Source organism: Mobula birostris, chromosome 4, assembly GCF_030028105.1.
Source record: "Mobula birostris isolate sMobBir1 chromosome 4, sMobBir1.hap1, whole genome shotgun sequence".
Classification (NCBI taxonomy): Eukaryota; Metazoa; Chordata; class Chondrichthyes; order Myliobatiformes; family Myliobatidae; genus Mobula; species Mobula birostris.
Genome location: NC_092373.1, coordinates 59,340,937 through 59,361,587, shown reverse-complemented (window position 1 = coordinate 59,361,587; position 20,651 = coordinate 59,340,937). Strand labels below are relative to the sequence as shown.

The 20,651-nt window shown below is 38.4% G+C and overlaps 1 protein-coding gene across 8 annotated transcripts in view; it reads right to left on the bottom strand.

The window, feature by feature from the left end:
• The window catches only part of si (sucrase-isomaltase), a 202,242-nt gene that overhangs the window by 68,328 nt on the left and 113,263 nt on the right, over positions 1–20,651 (bottom strand). For all 8 annotated transcript variants that reach the window (XM_072255413.1, XM_072255408.1, XM_072255415.1 and 5 more), the window contains exons 28-37: positions 18,299–18,453; positions 13,961–14,129; positions 10,366–10,462; positions 8,469–8,581; positions 5,920–6,045; positions 4,928–5,059; positions 4,721–4,834; positions 4,505–4,567; positions 4,076–4,210; positions 3,896–3,980 (exon numbers count right to left, since the gene is read on the bottom strand). In XM_072255413.1, the coding sequence (XP_072111514.1) occupies positions 3,896–3,980; positions 4,076–4,210; positions 4,505–4,567; positions 4,721–4,834; positions 4,928–5,059; positions 5,920–6,045; positions 8,469–8,581; positions 10,366–10,462; positions 13,961–14,129; positions 18,299–18,453 (1,189 nt within the window). The remainder of the gene's footprint in view (positions 1–3,895; positions 3,981–4,075; positions 4,211–4,504; positions 4,568–4,720; positions 4,835–4,927; positions 5,060–5,919; positions 6,046–8,468; positions 8,582–10,365; positions 10,463–13,960; positions 14,130–18,298; positions 18,454–20,651) is intronic.

Here is a 20,651-nt window from a genome sequence, read left to right as displayed (position 1 = left end):
AACAGGAACATAAAGATTCTGTACCCTCAAAATTTCACCTTTAAATGATCTGTTATTCATTGTTATTCAATGAATGTTATTCATTGTTCAAGAAAGTCTCTAAGAATAAGATGGGAAATTATAGGCTGGTGGGTCTGACATCAGCCATGTGTAAGTTAAAGGAATATATTCTAAGGGACTGGCTATATAAGTACGGTATTTGGACAGATAGGGAGTAATAAAGGGATGTCACCTCGGCTTTGTGTATGGTATCATAGGTCATGTCTAACAAATCTTATAGAGCTTTTTGAGGAAGTTACCAGAAAAGTTTATGAAGGCAAGGCAGTGGATGATACCTACGTAGGCTTTAACAAGGCCTTTGACAAGGTCCAGCATTGGTCAAGACTGTTCAGTCACCTGGCATTCAGGATGAGATTGTAAATTGGATTAGACATTGGCTTTGCTGGAGAGTGTAGTACATGATTGCCTCTCTGACTAGAGGCCTGTGTCTAGTGGTGTACTGTAGGGATTGGTGCAGCCTCTCTTATTTGTCACCTATGTCCACGATGTGGATGATAATGTGATAAACAGGACCAGAAAATTTCCAGATGACACCAACATTTGGACAGTGAGGAAGGCTATCAGAGCTCATAGCGGGATTTGGACTTGCTGGAAAAATGGGCTGATAAATGCAAAATGGAATTTAATGCGGACAAGTGTGAGGTGTATTTTGGGAGGACAAACCAGGGTAGATCTTCTACTGTGAGTGATAGGACACTGAGGAGTATGATATAACCTAGGGACCTGGCAATACAGATTCATAGTTCCTTGAAAGTGCTATCATTGGTTGATAAGGTTGTAAAGAGAACTTTTGGCACATTGGCCTGCATAAATCAAAGTACTATATTTAGTACTTGAGTTGGGATGTTACGTTGAAGTTGTATAGGATGTTGGTGAGGCCAAATTTGGAGTATTGTGTGCAGTTCTGGTCATCTACCTATAGGAAAGTTTGAAAGAGTATAGTGAAAATTTATAAGGATGTTCCAAATACTTGAGGATCTGAGTTATTTGGAAAGGTTGAGTATGTTAGGACTGTATCCCTTAGAATGTTGGAGAATGAGGGGAGATTTGTTAGAGGTATATAAACTTATGAGGGACATAGGATAAATGTAAACAGGCTTTTTCAACTGAGGATGGGTGAGACTCGACCTAGAGGTCATAGGTTAAGGGTGAAAAATGAAATATTTTAGGGGAACATGAAGGGAGCTTCTTCACTTAGGGGGTGTAGAGAGTGGGGAATGTGCTGCCAGCAGAAGTGGTGGATGCAGATTTGATTTTAACATCTAGAAAAATTTGGGTAGATAGATGGATGGGAGGGGTAGGAGTGGCGTTGGTCCAGGTACAGGTTGATGGGACTAGACAGATTAATAGTTCAGTTTGGATTAAATGGGTGAAAGGGCCTACTTATTTGCTCTGGTACTCTATGAGATAACATCTACACAAGGGGTGGCCAACCTTTTGCATTCCATGCATCAATTTTTTTCATGCACGAGTTCAGATGTGATTTTTTTCACTCACGAGTTCTATATTAACATATTTTTCCAAGAGTTGTAGGGGTACAAGAGTTGTATGGTGCAGCTAAACTCGTGCGTGAAAAAATTGACGCATGGAATGTAAAAGGTTGGCCACCCCTGATCTACACCCTTAAGCATAACAGTCTGACTGTCACACACGATGGCTTAAAGAAAAATGTAGAAACATAGAAAATAGGTCCAGGAGTAGGCCATTCGGCCCTTCGAGCCTGCGCCGCCATTCAGTATGATCATGGCTGATCATCCAACTCAGAACCCTGTACCTGCCTTCTCTCCATACTCCCTGATCCCTTTAGCCACAAGGGCCATATCTAACTCCCTCTTAAATATAGCCAATGACCTGGCCTCAACTGTTTCCTGTGGCAGAGAATTAAACAGATTCACCACTCTCTGTGTGAAGAAGTTTTTCCTAATCTCGGTCCTAAAAGGCTTCCCCTTTATCCTCAAACTGTGACCCCTCGTTCTGGACTTCCCCAACATTGGGAACGATCTTCCTGCATCTAGCCTGTCCAATCCCTTTAGAATTTTATACGTTTCAATAAGATCCCCCCTCAATCTTCTAAATTCCAGTGAGTATACGCCTAGTTGATCCAGTCTTTCATCATATGAAAGTCCTGCCATCCCAGGAATCAATCTGGTGAACCTTCTTTGTACTCCCTCTATGGCAAGAATGTCTTTCCTCAGATTAGGGGACCAAAACTGCACACAATACTCCAGGTGTGGTCTCACCAAGGTCTTGTACAACTGCAGTGGTACGTCTCTGCTCCTGTACTCGAATCCTCTTGTTATGAATGCCAGCATACCATTCGTCTTTTTCACCGCCTGCTGTACCTGCATGCCCACTTTCAATGACTGGTGTATAATGACACCCAGATCACATTGCACCTCCTCTTTTCCTAACCGGCCACCATTCAGATAATAATCTGTTTTCCTGTTTTTGCCATCAAAGTGGATAACCGCACATTTATACACATTAAATTGCATCTGCCATGAATTTGCCCACTCACCTAACCTATCCAAGTCACCCTGCATCCTCCTCACAGCTAACACTGCCGCCCAGCTTCGTGTCATCTGCAAACCTGGAGATGCTGCATTTAATTCCCTCATCTAAGTCATTTATATATATTGTAAACATCTGGGGTCCCAGCACTGAGCCTTGTGGTACCCCACTAGTCACTGCCTGCCATTCTGAAAAGGTCCCGTTTATTCCAACTCTTTGCTTCCTGTCTGCCAACCAATTCTCTATCCACATCAATACCTTACCCCCAATACCGTGTGCTTTAAGTTTGCACACTAATCTCCTGTGTGGGACCTTGTCAAAAGCCTTTTGAAAATCCAAATATACCACATCCACTGTTTCTCCCCTATCCACTCTACTAGTTACATCCTCAAAAAATTCTATGAGATTCGTCAGACATGACTTTCCTTTCACAAATCCATGCTGACTTTGTCCGATGATTTCACCGCTTTTCAAATGTGCTGTTATCACATCTTTGATAACTGACTCCAGCAGTTTCCCCACCACCGATGTCAGGCTTACCGGTCTATAATTCCCCAGTTTCTCTCTCCCTCCTTATTTAAAAAGCGGGGTTATATTAGCCACCCTCCAATCCTCAGGAACTAGTCCAGAATCAAAAGAGTTTTGAAAAATTATCACTAATGCATCCACTATTTCTTGGGCTACTTCCTTAAGCACTGTGGGATGCAGACCATCTAGCTCTGGGGATTTATCTGCCTTTAATCCCTTCAATTTACCTAACACCACTTCCCTACTAACATGTATTTCCCTCAGTTCCTCCATCTCACTAGACCCTCTGTCCCCTACTATTTCCAGAAGATTATTTATGTCCTCCTTAGTGAAGACTGAACCAAAGTAGTTATTCAATTGGTCTGCCATGTCCTTGTTCCCTGTAATCAATTCACCTGTTTCTGTCTGAAGGGGACCTACATTTGTCTTAACCAATCTACATATTTGTAAAATTTGCACTGACCTTAATTTGAGCCTGCTCATACACTATTATACAAGTTATGTAATGGTTTACATTATAGGGTTCTTTAAAATAACTATTAAAAATGCAGATCAATCCAAAACTACTGTACATCAATTAATGTTCTTTGGTTCACCATTTGAAACATTTAAGCCAATTATTCATCAAATCTGAGAAGATAATTTGGTTCTCAGAGTTATACTAACTGCAGGTGAGCTACTTTCTGTTTAAATGACAAGACAACTTTCAGGGTATTCATCTCAGACTTCCAATGACTCTTTTGCATTCATTTGCAGAGACACATTTCAAGAATTCATTAATTGAAAATGTCCTAACCTGGCATATAGGGTGGATAGTTCAGTTTGTTATCACGACAGCCTGCAATGCTTCCATGAACAAAGCTTGCTGGTTCATTCATATCCTAAAGAGAAAGATCCACAGAGGAATGCTAATTTATTTTACCGTTAATTTTAAATTACACTTGTTGGTAAGTGAAAATAGAAACTGAGCACTCACAATCCAAAGCCCATCAAATTTCACACTTTTACTTGGATCAATTTGGTTGGAGTAATACCCTTTAATTGCTGCACGCCACCATTCTGCGGTTTCTTTGCGGAAAAAGTCTGGGAAAGCGGTAGCAGCCCGATAATGCTGCAACAGAATGAAACCATAATTTTAGAATAAACATGAAAAATTATAATTACATTAAGCATATATCTTCAAGAACTGTTCAATGACTTCCTGTTTTATTTTCAATGTTCTCTTGTATGCTAAAACTCCAGTACAAAATAATCTTAACCTTTTGAGTTTACTTGTCAATGGAAAAACATGATAAACCATTTATTTTTAGATAAGTATTAAACTTATATATTTCAGCTAAGAGTGTCGATACCTTTGAAAAAGCAAACTGAATCATATGTGTAACGTTTGATAAATCTGACTTACTTTTACTTGATAGTCCCAGTCCTTTGATGGATCCACTGTTACATTTGGTAAATCTGGCCACACCTGCAACATGTATTCAATGCAACTGGTGAAAACTGACTTTCAATTATGCCCTACAAACATTATTAGTAAAATTGCCTTCAACTGCTGTAACTGAAATCACTTCAAAACTTTGCTATATTTTAAATATCTTTCAAAATTGAAAATGCTGATTACCTTCCCCCACACGATTTCAGAGCTTTCTTCCCACTTAATGAATACAGATGTATCGTTGAGTCCACTTGTATATGCCTCGTAGGGTTGGGTTTCATTTCCTGAAATTGCTGGATCCTTAATGGTTAAGGGAGAAGTTATATTCAAGTTTACATTAATCCAATTAAAATTATCATTCAAGATAAAAGAAAGGACATATCAAAGACTTACCAAAATAATGATAGTTCTCATCCCTTCACTTTTCATTTGATCGAACAAATTTGGCAAATTCTGGAAATCATCCACATCAAGAGTGAAGTCCAATTGTCTCTCCATGTAATCAATGTCCACATATTGAATATCCTTCAACCAAAGATTTAAAATTATGAGATATACGTTTATCTAGGACAGATAGCAGGAAACTAGAGATCGAAAACAAGTAGGAGTAGATTCAAGGTGAGGGATCTAGAGGACTAAGAGGAAAAAGATTTAGGGTTAGAGGGAGAACATTTTCACTAGTGGATAATGACAATTGGGAATGCACTGCATGAAGAAGTGATGGAGGCAGATACTCCCTGGATTAATAATTGAAATACCAAAGTGTAGAAATCAACTGATCGAGTAGTAGTAAACACAATTAATTTACTTACTGATGTGGATGCTTTTGCAAAGGTGCAGGAGAGGTCCACTAGGATGTTGCCTGGATTGGTGTGAGTTAGCTATGTGGGAAGTTGGACAAACTTAGGTTGTCTTCTTTTATTAGAAGCTGAGGACATCTCGGTAGAGGTATGTAAAATTATGAGGCATGGAAAGGATCCCTCTGGCTGGAAATTTCAAATACTATAAAACAAAGCTTTAGGATGAGAGGGGGGATGTTTAAAGGTGATTTGTGAGGCAAACCTCTTTTTAAAATACAGATATTGGTAGGAGAATGGAATAATCTGCTAGTGGAGGTGGTAGAAGCAGACATGATAATGGCATACTGGAGGGATACAGCCTAGTAGCAGGTAGATGGGACTAGTTTAGATTATATCATAATTGCCACAGCATGGTGGGATGAAGGGTCTGTTCCTGCATTATACTATTTTCTTGTTGCCATAGAGTTGGTGCACCAAAGGGCCTGTGAGGCATAATGATATTTTTTACTATCTGATCCTCTACTATATTTGATTTTAAAAATTATTTGTTATTAGATCACTATAAGTACATCGGGGAAAACTTACATAAGGTATCCCTGCTTCCTTCATGGCGCTGTACAATTCAGCTATTTCGTTGTCATTCTTGTAGCCATATCGACATAACTGGAAGCCCAGTGACCAATAAGGTGGCAGGAATGGACGTCCAATAAACTAGAAAGAACAGAAGAAAGTTAAATATTCAGTTTGTTCTCAAAACTGACAAGATTCCTTTTTAATCATGTTGTTCTCTTTCACTTTTCAAAGTCATTCATACATACTTTGGTTCAAAATGTAGAACATTCTCTGTGGGATTCTGCTTCATATCATATTATGTTACAAAACAGACCATTGGGCCCATTAAGTCTTTGTCGGCTCTGAGAAAGCCCATTCTCCTATTTATTTCCCTGTAACCTATTTGCTGCCACAGACTCAATCCTTCACCCCAATTGTCATACAACTCACCTATCACTCCGATAATTTGCAGTAGCACCAAACCTACCAACCCCCACTTTGCAGTTAGGAAAAACTCACACACTCAGAGGAAACTTGCATGGTCATGTGCAAATTTCATCCCAACAGCATTGGCAGTTAACATCAACACCTGCATCTGGAAACTGAGGCAGTAGCTCTACTTGTCATTATAGCTCTTTATTAGTCTGATGCAGGAATACCGATCTCTGCCACACTTTTTGACTATATTAGCTATGTTTTAAGAGCTTTTGGGTGCTGGTGAGTTGGCACTTGTGTTTTTTATGACAGTTTGTTGATTTGGCTGTTGGCTATTAGCTAAAACTAGATTTGGAAATCTTTCTCCTGGCACATACAGTATATTTGAACTGGCCAGTTACTTCCTTGCATATTACTTCAGTTATGGAAACTGCCAATCACACTTCAACAAAAATAAACAAAGGAATTGAGGACATTCCCTCAACACACATCAAAGTTGCTGGTGAACGCAGCAGGCCAGGCAGCATCTCTAGGAAGAGGTGCAGTCGACGTTTCAGGCCGAGACCCTTCGTCAGGACTAACTGAAGGAAGAGTGAGGACATTCCCTCTTGGTTGATGTTTACCCAGTGATAATTTTTTCATGGTTGACGAATCCTGTATGTATTATGTAAACTTCATCAGACTACAGTCAAGAGGAAATTCCTTGGTAGTTATTCACACCTGGTGTTAGGAAGCAGAAGGTTCAGAATTTAGGGATATTTATTCAGCTAGATGGCATTTGCTAATTTTTAAATTTTATGTATCATACATGCCCACCAGTCTGGAATTTTGTGCACAATAAGGACATGTGAGAATTGGCCCATCTTTACCCAAACATTGTGGTGAGGTTTGAGAGTCCTGTCTGAGTAAGCAAACAGCTGCATAAGGGTAAATAATCCCCTTTAATTTCTTATTTTGCAACAAATTCTATCTACCCCGGCAGCCGGGGCGAGGTCGAAGGCGCTCGGGAGGCGGTATCGGATGGGCTGGTCGGAGGTTCGAAGCTTTCGGATGGACGGACTCAGTGGCGGCTGTTGTCGGGTGTTTCCAATGCATCGGCAGTTGTCGGTGCCTGGAGGTTTATGGCAGGGAGTTTCTCCCTTTTGCCACCTGCTATCGGGGACTCAGGAGTCGATTGAGACTTGAGACTTTTTTTTTACCGTGCCCATGGTCTGCTCTTCATCAAACTATGGTATTGCTTTGCACTGCTGTAACTATATGTTATAATTATGTGGTTCTGTCAGTGTTAGTCTTTGGTTTGTCCTGTTTTTCTGTGGTATCACTCTGGAGGAACAAATTGTATCATTTCTTAATGCATGTATGCATTTCTAAATGACAATAAATGAGGACTGAGTGTTCTCATAATCTAATCTAATCTAATTACTAAAATGCTTGCCTTACAAATTCACCCTCATACATCAGTCTATAGCATTCAATTCAATCTGGATGCAGCAACGGAGTGGATTTGTGGCTGGACTAATAATCAATCCAGGGACCTGATCTAAAGGTCTTGTGACAAGGGTTCAAATGTTGCCACAGTATCTGAGGAATCAATACTCAATTAAATACATTTGCAACAAAATCAAAATATGATGCAACTACCCAGTGTTCTATAAGGCAATCTACCCTGATATAAATTGGAGTCAATGTTACTCTAGACCTACTATATAGCAATGTGATAGACTTTTAATGTTCTCCTGAAGCTGCCAATAAAGCCTCTTGATTGGGAGTAATTAGGACCAGTAATGGATGCTTGCTTTATCAATGGCACTATAATTCCATGAATATATTTGTTGAGACCTCATACTATGTACCTTGGTATTTGATATCATAGAAGCATCATTACACTGAAGACCATTTAACCATTGCATCCATGCAGTTACTATAATTAAATTCTATTTCTCATGTGTAAGTCTGTATCTCTTAGGTTCATTACATCATATACTGGGTACTTCATCAATTTTAGGGTTATAAACTGTGCTATCATTCCTTCTAGATGGTTCATAACCTCCCCATCCTGAAACAAAATAATACTCCCTACACTTTTCTCACCTCTGAACCCATACTCCCTGGTTATTCATTTACCACTAAGGAAAATAGATACTTACTGATGTGTAGTGTTGGACTACTTCTTCTGGATTGGAGCCAAGAAACATATAAAAATCTAAGATTCCTCCTACAGTACGATACGTCAGAGCAGGGTCTGGTTGAAGTGTTACATCTGGAGGAAAGTGATATATTTGCACAATCAGCACAGAAATATGGAGAGAGCTAAAAGTGGCATAAGCTATAAAGAACAGTACCCTGCATCATACTGTTCAAGTAAATCTTTATTTAATACAAAAGGAAAATATTGTAGATAGAAACATAGAAAATCTACAGCACAATACAGGCCCTTCGACACACAATCCTGTGCTGAACATGTACTTACTTTAGAAATTACCTATAGTTACCCATAGCCCTCTATTTTTCTAAGCTCCATGTACCTATCCAAGAGTCTTTTAAAAGACCCTGTTGTATCCGCCTCCACCACCATCACCGACAACCCATTCAACACACTCACTATACTGCGTAAAAAACTTACCACTGACTTCTCCTCTGTACCTACTTCCAGCCTTAAAACTGTGCCCTCTCGTGTTAGCCATTTCAGTCCTGGGAAAAAGCCTCTATTGACACGATCAATGCCTCTCATCATCTTATACACCTCTATCAGGTCACCTCTCATCCTCCGTCGCTCCAAGGAGAAAAGGCCAAGCTCACTCAACCTATTCTCATAAGGCATGCTCCCCAATCCTTGTAAATTTCCTCTGCACCCTTTCTATAGTTTCCACATCCTTCCTGAAAGGAAGCTCCTCAGGTTTATGTTAGTGAAACACTGAGTTTCTTGGATCTCTATAAACTGAGCATACTGTGCATGATGCGGTCTACTCCTTACTGGGAAGATAAAATACAGATTGATCGGTTAATTTGCAGAACAACTCCATTAAGTACGAAGTGTAATCCTGAGCTTTTGGGTGTTTGTCACTTTATAACTCCTCCAGCTCTAACTTCTGGATGAAGGCAAAGATCTGAAACTCATACATCATCTCTCCAAGCCCCAATCGCCAATCACAATCCCCAACCCACATGAGGCCGACATTTAGATTCTCTAACTGTCCTCATCCCAGACTCTATTCCACCAGTCCTCAAGCTGTCCAGCCAGCTTCTGTTTCACTCCACTGTTCTGGATTCTCAGGACGGTCCTTCACATGCCTCAGAACCAAAATAGTCTCTGGTAGATACTTTTATGATCCAACTGATTTTTAGGCTAGTAAATATTGGTGAAATAATTCCAGAGATTTGTTTCCATGCTTTTTGGCTAAAGTACTGTTTATTGTTTAACCTGTGTTAGGCAAATGTTCAATTTTACCATTTTAATATCATGGTAGCAAACCAATTTTCTTAAATTCATTTAATAGAATATGTCATTGCCCCATTACTCTGTTTTACTTTTTACGGAGCAAGTTGATTTACGATCAAGCAAAACTTTTGTGTTTTGATCCTTAACCTTCTGATTATCATCAGCTGTAATTATTTGAATCTTAGTTTGTTTATTAGTTTGTGACAATTAACTTTGATATTTCTATGACTATACTGAAAGCCATAAAAATTAAAGCAGAATCAAAGTCCACATGGACCTTGAGATGACAACATGAATATATGAACCAAGCCAAATTGGTGTGCCATTAATTATTTATTGATCTTGGTTATCTTTAGTGTTATGTATTTATAGCACAGAAGTTAATTTAGTAAAATGTGCTTTATCTTGTGCTGTGAGGATTATAAGCAATTTTCAAAGAATGGAAAAGCTTTCAGAATAATACAATACATGTAAACTCAATTCCATTGATATTCTTAGCATATTTCAGTAGAATTGTATTGCTGTTTGGATTTTGATGCAACATGAAGCTTGCAGAAATTAGACATTCTTTAAATAAAGGAAACTGCAAAAGCAGATTAACTCACCCATTGCATTACTGTTCAACAAAAGTACACCATGTGCTTTGAAATCCTCTTCAAGAGCCATATAAAAAGGATGGACCCCATAGCAATTCATTTTATACTGTGAAAATATATTAAAGAGAAGATTTGAAGAAAGACTTCACATTCTAACCAGTGGTCATGCAAAAACATATATACATGTTAAACTGACCGCCATTAGTTAGAAATATGTTCATGGTGATATTTTTTTCTGACAAAAAGATCAATGACCCGAATCATTGATTCCATTTAACTCTCTTAGCAGATGCTGCCTGGCTCTACTGAGTAGTTCTGTCACTGTTGTTACTTTTCAGACACATATTACATTATTAAAGTGGCCAGCAAGAAGTAAATGCACATTTCTAACTCAAATTGTCCTGCTACCACTGTGATGGGAAGAAATGGATATATGCACAGGGCTCTTACTGGAAACTGGAATAATACCCCTGTGCGTTTATGAATAATATTGGGCTGTTTTGAGCCAGACTGGTGTTAAATCAGACACTGCACCAGCATGATCTTACTGAGTAGTGGAGCAGGTGTGGGGATTTGTTGCCTAATTCCTGTTTCTACCTCCAGTGAGGCAAACTGTATCCACCTGGAGCGAAAATGTAGTTTATCAAATTTACTTACCAGAATGCACAGCCAGGAGGAATAGAAGTGCATATTTGGGACCAGAAGCACAAACTAATGCTTAGACCTCCCTCCCAAATACATCTTTTTCCTCTGCCACACAGCAGTCCTTGATCTTCCAACCCACAGCCATAAATCCTCTGCTAGGCTCTCAGCATCCGAGATTTGGTCCCTAAATCCCCCAGCTCCTAAGATCTAACTTACTCACTCCCAGGTCTCCTCAGAATACTTGAGGATCACCACAACACAAGCAGCAAACAGTATTAACTTGGATTCCTCTCTCTTCAACACAGAAACTTTCTGCAATCCACATGCTCCTGAAAACAACTTTTTATCAGAGCTCTTCAAGAGTACAGATGAATAATTCATTTAAATGTATTCCCATCTACATTCTGAACAAGTTATAGCATATTCCTTAGCACTTTATGCTTTATTTCAGATTTTACTACTCTGATTAAATTGATTTATCAATTAATTTATTTGTAATTGGGAATGATGTAGAATTGGCTCTGTATAATCCACATGTCTCGTGGTGTCAGATACTGATTCTGTGAAGTGCCCTCAGGCACTCAATAACAACAATATTGATGTATTAAGGGTAAATTGGGTGTATTCTCTAATCAGAGACAATCAACAGCATATCATAAACAAAGTTTTCTTCTTCTCCCAGTCATCATGCTGTTGCATAACATTAATGTTTTTATTTTATATTATTTATTTAAATAAGCCGTTTACATTTTGACAGAAAATTCAATTCAGTGGAAGATCCTTTTCTCTTTAGTAAAGACATTATAACTGTCCAGTAGGAATAACTAAAATGCAGAGAGTATGAGATTCTATTGCAGAATGAAGCCATTTGAGCTGTACGGAATTACATGCTCAATGCACATACTGATCATAATGGCTCATCCCTCACTGCCTTCCTATAACTTGAGAAGAATTTAGATGGCTGCTATTTAAAATAAGTAAATGACTTCACAATCTCAAAGGGACATTTCCAATAACACCAAATCCAGCAACATTTAAAATGTTTCCACGTGTGTGCGGAGGTGGAAGGTAAGTAGATGTTTCCTAATGTCAATGTGTTGCTGCTCTGTGATAAGATTCAACATTTCTTCTGCAGTATATAACATCAACAGGAAGCTAGTGTTATCACTGCTTCAAGAAACAACCTTCCCGCAATTTTTTTCAATTTTTTTTATTCCTCTTTTACTTGTTTTCCATTTAAATATTTTTGCATTTTCAAGTTCTTCAAAATTTATCATTGCATTTAATTCTTCCTCCACTGATATATTGATCTGTGTTTCTTTTCCAGCATGAACCACATTTGTTATCTGAGTGCACTTTAAAATGTCCTCACAGCAGTCACCTCGATCACAGGTGGAACAGTCTAATATTACTGCTCTCTCTTAAGAATGTAATGTGAAATATAAAAGCTTAACACGTAAAATGCACATTTTATATTCATGACATAGTACTTCTGGTCTGTGACTACGCAAGACAAAAAAGAGCTGTTACAAGAATATTTTTGTCATATACTTGAGATTTGAAAAAATAGCGAATGAAGATAAATTACTAAATAATACTAAACTGCAGTTTATTCTTTATTGCTCCCATTGCCTTTGTTGCCATAAGATAAAAGGGCAGGTTTTTTTAGCGGAACAATATCTTGAATGGGCAGAAAACTACAGAAAACAAATTCCTGCTATGCATTTTAAGATTGTTGGCCATATAAACTGAATAGTTAACAAATCGATGCAATCTTTCTTTGATGAACAAATTTGGGCTTTTTTTCTTTTTTTAAAGCTTGGAAGAGATTGAGTTAGAAAACACTAGCAGGAAAGAGCATGCTTGTTTTATGTAAGGAACTGACACAGCCAACTTCCATCATATTCAAGACCCAAGGTATTGTACACTACTGATCTGACTTTGTGCAACCGATCATTAAAAATCTACCTTTCTTTTGCTAGCTCATTCAGAGAATTTGGGTATAGAAATAACACGGAATAGGGCAGTGCAGAATTATGAGGGAGGGTGAAGGAAGAAGGACAATAGAGCCTGGAGTCGAGAAAAAAACATCAGAATGAAGCCCTGGTGGAAGGAGGCATTGGAGGTCAGGCATCGAGTAATGGAAAGCTGGCAGCGATGGGGTATTTACACATGATTAGGGCTGTGAGTGAGTGATGGGTGGGTGTCAGATACACCATCAGATGGCCACAACAGCCAAAAGGTCTCATTATGTTTTACTGGATTTGTAATCTATTGTGTTTAGCTTGCTTAGGTTAAAATTCTGAATGTCCTCCAAAGCATTTATTTACTAACAGTTTCTAGTCTTAAATCAAATCAAGTTTAATTATCATTCAAACCATACAAAGATACAGTCAAATGAGACAGTGTTCCTCTGGGGCCAAGGTGCATAATGTACATTCAAATTAGCAAGAGGTAAAAAAACACATAATTATGCAAGAGAACACACGTATAGTCCAAGTCCCTGAGCAACATACAAACTGATTGCAATAAATGCAATTACTGCCAATAAATAGCAATTTATCTCAAGTCAGGAATGGTCTGTATCCAGTTCCAGATAGTGGATATAAAAGTTCTGATCATAGCCCTGACAAAAAGGGGTGTTGAATCAAAGTAAACTTGTTTTTCATGTAAAAACCTGCATTCTACCATCAAGAACGTTTGTATCAGTCATTTGCTTCATGGTTTTGAAGACAATGGTCCTGGATGGAAGAGAGAAAGTGTTACAGTAAATCAAATCTCCGTGATTTATATGTGGATGAGTTCTGTTATTCTTCACTGCAAAACTTCCAGCAATTGGAATCACTTTGACTTATAACATTGAATCCAAGGCTTGATGTGTAGCTAGGCTAATTCAATTTTTCACAGCAATTGATGTTAGTAATAAAAGAGAAGCAAGGATACAACATTGTGAACTTACACCAGGTGGCTGATCCTTGGAAAACATTCCCCACGTATTCCAGTTCAGATCATGTTTGAAACTGCTATGTTCTGTTTCTCCAAATCCATATATATATTTTGAAGGGAGCTTAGTTGTCAATTGAATGAATTGATCAGTAAATGTGAAGCCAGCAACTTGAGAGTCCCAACTGTTAGAAAATTAAACAAATACATTCTTAGGATTTCAAATCTAATTTAACAAATGACATTTTGAAATGTGTTTCAAACAAAATTAACCTGGTTGCCAAACTAATTTAAACTAATAATCAAAAATATTGTGTATGAACTCTTATCCTTATATCCTTATAGAGGGGGCAGAAGTGGAGAGAGTAAGCAATTTCAAGTTCCTGGCTGTCAATATCTCTGAGGACCTAACCTGGTCCCAGCATAATGATGCAGTTATAATGAAGGCAAGACATGGCTATATTTCATTAGGAGTTTGAGGAGATTTGGAATGTCATCTAAATCACCCAAAAGGATGTACCACAGAGGGCATTCTGACAGGCTGTATCATCAGTATGGGGGAGGGCAGAGAGGGCAACTGCACAGGATTGATGTAAGCTGCAGAGTGTGGTAAAATCAGTTAGCTACATCATAGATATTAGCTTCCATAGATTCCAAGACATCTTCAAGGAGTGGTGCCTCAAAAAGGTGGTGTCCATCATTAAGGAACCCCACCTCCCAGGACATGTCCTCTTCTCACTGTTGCCATCAGGCAAGAGGTATAGAAGCCTGAAGGCACACACTCACACACTCAGTGATTCAGGAACAGCGCCTTTCCCTCTGCCATCTGATTTCTGAATGGACATTGAAACCATGAAAAATACAATACTTCACAACTTTTATATTTTTTTTGTTTTTGCGGTAGTTAATGTAACTATTTGATATATATATATATTCACACACACACATATATATATGTATATGTGTGTAGTGTGTGTACATGTGTGTGTATGTGTGTGTATATATATATATATATATATATATATATATACACACACACACACATATATATATACACATACACAGTGTATATAGGGGAAAAACTATGAATTACATTAAGTGAGTGTGTGTGTCTGTGTGTATATATATATACACACAGACACACACACACACACACTCTCACTTATTGTAATTCATAGTTTTTCCCCTATATTCTCACGTATTGCATTTGTTACGTATCCCGTAACTGGGTTGCCAAACCAGCAGAAATGGACCACTTAGTTGGTGTCTGGTTTACTAGAAACTAATAAAGTTTTATTAAAGAACTAAGTAACACAGTACTCCAATCGTAAGGATATAAATGCAACAGGTTAGCAATAATAAAACACACATGTACACAGAACTAGGGTAATAGGAATCAACCAAGCTCTATCGCAGTCTAGGGGTAAAATGATTAGTCTCAAGTGACGCAGAGTTCAGTTCAGCTTAGTACTGTTCGCAGTAATCGCTATTGTGCCATTGGAGAGAGAGAGAGAATGCAAATTTTGATTCAAACAGACCTAGATGTTCTTCGCAGTTAGCTTTTGGGCGAACCCTTTTATGTCTTCTGTGGTCGCCGACTGTGACCCCTCTGTTCCGGATACGACTGTTCTTCAGCGGTGAACCTGGCACTCAGGCAAGGGCGGACACACACACCAGGTTCCTGCCGATCGTACTTTTTCACCCTGTCAGTTGATGGTCGGTTCCCTCGAACCAGACCTCCAACTCCCACCAACTTGTGGGGGCACACCGCTCTTCCAGGGTCTCGTTATCTCGTGATCTCGTGGTGTGTGTCGTGCCTTAGCGAACCTGTTCTTTTTATCCCCCTGCTGGGGTATCGCCTGTCCATCAAACTTCAAACAGTTCAGGTTCAAAGCAACCGGTCTGTCAATACTCTGAACTGTGTCTCTTTTCCGTTATCTCTCTCTTCTCTCTCATTAACATTTTGAATGTTCCTCCATTGTCTCCCTTATCTCTCTCTCATTAGCATCAATCTTCTGATAACTTGGTTTGTCATCATATATTGCACTGTTGCAAAGTTAACAAATCTTACAACATATGCCGATAATATTAAACCTGATTCTAATTCTGATTCTAATCTAGGTACGGAGAGAGCAATGAAAATGATGGAGAATTCAATAATGTATTTAGATGCTAAATATGAGAATACATTTGGTATATATAATACAGAAAACAGAAATTAGTTACTTAAAATGTATTGCATTAGATTGTTGGTCATTTTTCTGTGCAATATTCAACAGCAGGCTACTTCATTGACCTTGATATTTACCAGAAAATAAATATACAAACTACAGCTCGAATCTTCATATCGTTATTTGCGGTGGGTTTTATTTAAGGAGCACTTTGAATCTGAATTGCAATTTTTAAACAATCATGTAATGAATGCATTTGAAACATCTTATCCTGGTTTTTTGAGAATTTTGGAATAACAATTTAGAATAGATAATGAATTTATGAGAACGGAAGGAAAGGGAGAAGACAGTGAGCAAATGTCACTAGGAGTCAATCCTATCACAATGGCACCTGACAGATTGGAAGTACACATTCAGTATGTACATTATTTTAAAATAAAATGCATTTTCTATGTACTTTGTGAGGGAGAAGCAGAGGCCACAAAGTCTCTTGAGCAGAAGGATAAGAAATCTGAATTTGATCTATTAGACCAGTACCAATGTGAGCCATTGAATGCACAAACAATACAGACATGCAATTTAGGATTCATCTTTGGAAGGGTGCAGAGCCACTGGGGGAATAACACAGCTGAGTCTACATATAACAAAGATACAGAGGAGGTTTCAGTAGCAAATATTGAGTTGAGCTATGAGTCTAAATTGAACAATGTTAGAAAGGTGGAAAAAGGTGATCTTTGTGATAGGCAGAAGGACAGGTTATTCCAAAAGAATATTGAGATTACATGGAATTTGGTTTAATTTGAGACAGTAGTCAGCAAAACCAACAGAGGACATACATGATCAGAAATGACATTAGTAGAATGGATTTTATATGACCACTCCTTACCTCCAAAGATCAATGTGAATTTATTTTCAAAATACATATATGTCACCATATACTACCCTGAGATTAATTCTCTTGTGTACATTCACAGTAGATACAAATAAACCCAACAGAATCAGTGACAAACTGTGTGAATACCAAAAAACCCAAATTATTGAAGTAATAAATAACACTAAGAACATGTGTTGTAAAGTCCTTGAAAGTGAGTCCATGGGTTGTAGAATCAACTCAGTAACGAGGTGAATGAAGTTATCCACGCTGATTCAGGAGCCTGCTGGTAATAACTGTTCCTGAACCTGGTGGTGTGGGACCTAAGGATCCAGTGCCCCTTCCCTATGGGAGCAGCGAGAAGAGAGCATAGCCTGGATGGTGGGGGTGCCTGATGATGTCTCTGTTTTTATTTGGGCCAGTACTCCATGTAGATGTGCTTAATGCTGAGGAGGGCTTCACAGTGGCATATTTTCAGGTGTAAATCTTGCTTTATAATGGAAGCATTTGAGATTGCTTGGCTTCATATAAAAACGCCATGACACTCACATCCCCATTTTAGTGTGCAATTTTGCACTAACAAGTGTGTTTACATGTGTTAGCTTGGGTTAGGAGTTGATTATGTAAAATTTTAAAATATTTATTTATTTATTGAGGTACAGTATGGAAAAGGTCTTTCCAACCCTTTGAGGTCACACTGCCCAGCAACACCCATTTAATCCTCACCTAATCACTGGCACAATTGCATTGAGCAATTAGCCTACCAACTGGTATATCTTTGGACTGTGGAAGGAAACCAGAGTACCCAGAAGAATCCCTCATGGTCACGGGGAGAATGTACAAACTCCTTACAGGCAGTGGCAGGAATTGAACCCCCGTCTCCAGGTACTGTAAAGCCTTGTGCTAGCCACTACACTACCATGCCATATACAGATTTATAACTTTTATTTTATTAGTACCCTCTAAGAATTGCTTTTGATATCCTTGATTTGAAGGAACATTTTTTTTAAAACAAAAAACAAAAACAAATAAAAACTTCAAATTTTCATTCACACAATGCAAAAATATGTTGTCTGGTATAATGTTTCCAAATAAAAAGCAGCTTTAAGGGGTATTTAGTTGTGGATAATGTTTGAGATGCTTATTTTAGGAGAAGGATAATTTTTAATAATGGGACTTCAACTTGTTCTGGGGCACAGTGATCGTTTACACTTCCTGCCCATTTTTCTCTGAGTGAGGATAGGAGCCAAAGGCTATTTGAAGTGACAGTGACAATAGGTTAACAAAACAGATTAGAAAATCCACCACTTACATTATTGTACCGGAGCTCTTTCTTGTGATCTGGATCCCAAAAGGATAATTAACAAAGTTAACCTCATAAAGGTTTGATACACCATTTCCAGGTGCTGGATTGGGAAAATGCAGTTGGATTGGAACTTCATACCTTTTTTCCTGAGGATCAAAAATCTGGGGGGAATAATAGGTTAGTTAATGATTTTGTTAAACATTTGCATTAATCAACTTTTTGTCTTGCTACATTTAGCGTAACCTGCTTCATCAGTTCAGGATGTAAAAGATCCAAGGCTATTGGGAAAAGTCATGACATTATTTCATTATAAAAGGAGAAAATGTGTAAAGTACACAGTAGCGTAGATAAGTTGGGAAAGAAAAAAAAATGTTAATGTTTTATCAGTTGGGCTCTGCTGAGTACTTCCTGCATTTTCTGCTATTATTTCAGATTTTCATCATCTGCAGTTTCTGAACTAACCACAGTTTCAAGTGAACCTACTTCCTTTGGTATGTAGAATCTTTAAAGGTGGAGTTAAGAAAGTGCAGAAAGACCTTGATGGGAGTTATATGCAGGACTCCAAACTGTAGCCAGGATGTGGGGTATAAATTATAATGGGAGATTTAAAAAGGCATGAAAAAAGGCAATGTTACAATAGTCATGGGGGATTTCAATATGCAGGTAGATTGGGAAAATCAGATTGGTGCTGAATTCTAAGGGCAGGAATTTGTAGTTTGCCTGCGAGATGGCTTTTTAGAGCAGCATATGGTTGAGCCCCCAGAGGAAAGGCTATTCTGTGTTGGGAATTAGATGTGATTACAGAGCTGAAAGTAAAGGATCATAATATGATAGAATTTACCATGCAGTTTGAAAAAGAAACGATAAAATTTGATGTATCCTTTACCACGGAATAAAGGGAACTATAGAAAAGGAGGATGAACTGAATAAGTTTTCATTGCAAAAGATACAAACAGCATGCCAAAAATTCAAGTGTGTTAGGGTCAGAAGTGATTGTAGTCAGTATTACTAAGGAGAAGGTGCTTGGAAAGTTAAAAGGTCTGAAAGTAGATAAGTCAACTGGACCAGATGGGGTGCCCAGCCCAGGGTTCTGAAAGAGATAGCAGAAGAGATTGTGAAGGCACGAATAGTAATTTCTCAACAATCACTAGATTCTGGAATGGTCTGGAAGACTAGTAAATCAAAATGTCAATCCACTCTTTAGGAAGGGATGGTGGCAAAAGACAGGAAATTATCTGACAGTAATTGGCAAGATGTTAAAGTCCATCACAAAGAATGAGGTTTCAGCATACTTGGAGGGACATGATAAAGTAGGCTGAAGTCAGCGTGGTTTCCCTAAGGGGAAATAATTACCCAACAAATCTGTTGGAATTTTTGGAGGAAGTAACAGTAAGATAACAAAGGATGTCGTTACTTGGATTTTCAGAAGGCCTTTATCAATGCACCATGCATAAGGCTGCTAAATAAGATAAGATTCAATAGTATTTCAGCATGGATACAAGATTGGCAGACTAAAAGAGTGGGAAGAAAGGGGGCCTTTTCTGGTTGACTGCTATTGTCTTGTGCTGCTCCACAGGGGAGACTTCAATGGTGGAATTGATGGCTCCGTGGCCAAGTTTTCAAACAATAAAAGAACTAGGGGGGTGGGCAGCTAGTGTTGATGAAACAAAGAACTTCGACAGATTGGGAAAACAGGAAAATAAGTGGCAGATGGAATATAGTGTAGTGAAGTATATGGCCTTGCACTTTGGCAGAAGGAGTAAAGGTATAGACTATTTTCTTCACTTATTTTCAAGAAGTGCAAAAGGACTTGACAGTCTTAGTGCAGGATTCCCTAAAAGTTAGCTTGCAAGTTGAGTTGGTAGGAAGGAAGGAAGAAGCAATGGTAACATTAATTTTCAAAGGACTTGAATATAAAAACAAGGGTGTCATGCTAAGGTTTTTATAAGGTGGTGGTCAGACCATATTTGGAACATGTGAGGAGTTTTAAGTCCCATATCTAAGAAAGGATGTGCAGGCATTGGAGGGGGTCTAGAGGACGTTCACGAGACTGGGATTGAGAAGGTTACTGTATGAGGAGGATTTGATGGCTCTTGGCCTTTGAACAGCTATAGGTCGACAAATGAAAGTATGGCCAGAATGGTGTCAAAGGTGATTAGTAATGAAATAATCTGCTCAAATTAGAACTCAGTCAATAGTGGTCTTCTCACCTTATTGTCATTTTTGTTATTCAAAGTTGCAGGAATAATATAGCAATTGAAATAACCTTAATAAATTGCTATATTGCATTGCTATAATGTACCACTTAATTGATCCCAGCAATGCCCAATTTTTGTTTAATAATATACTTTCAAAACCC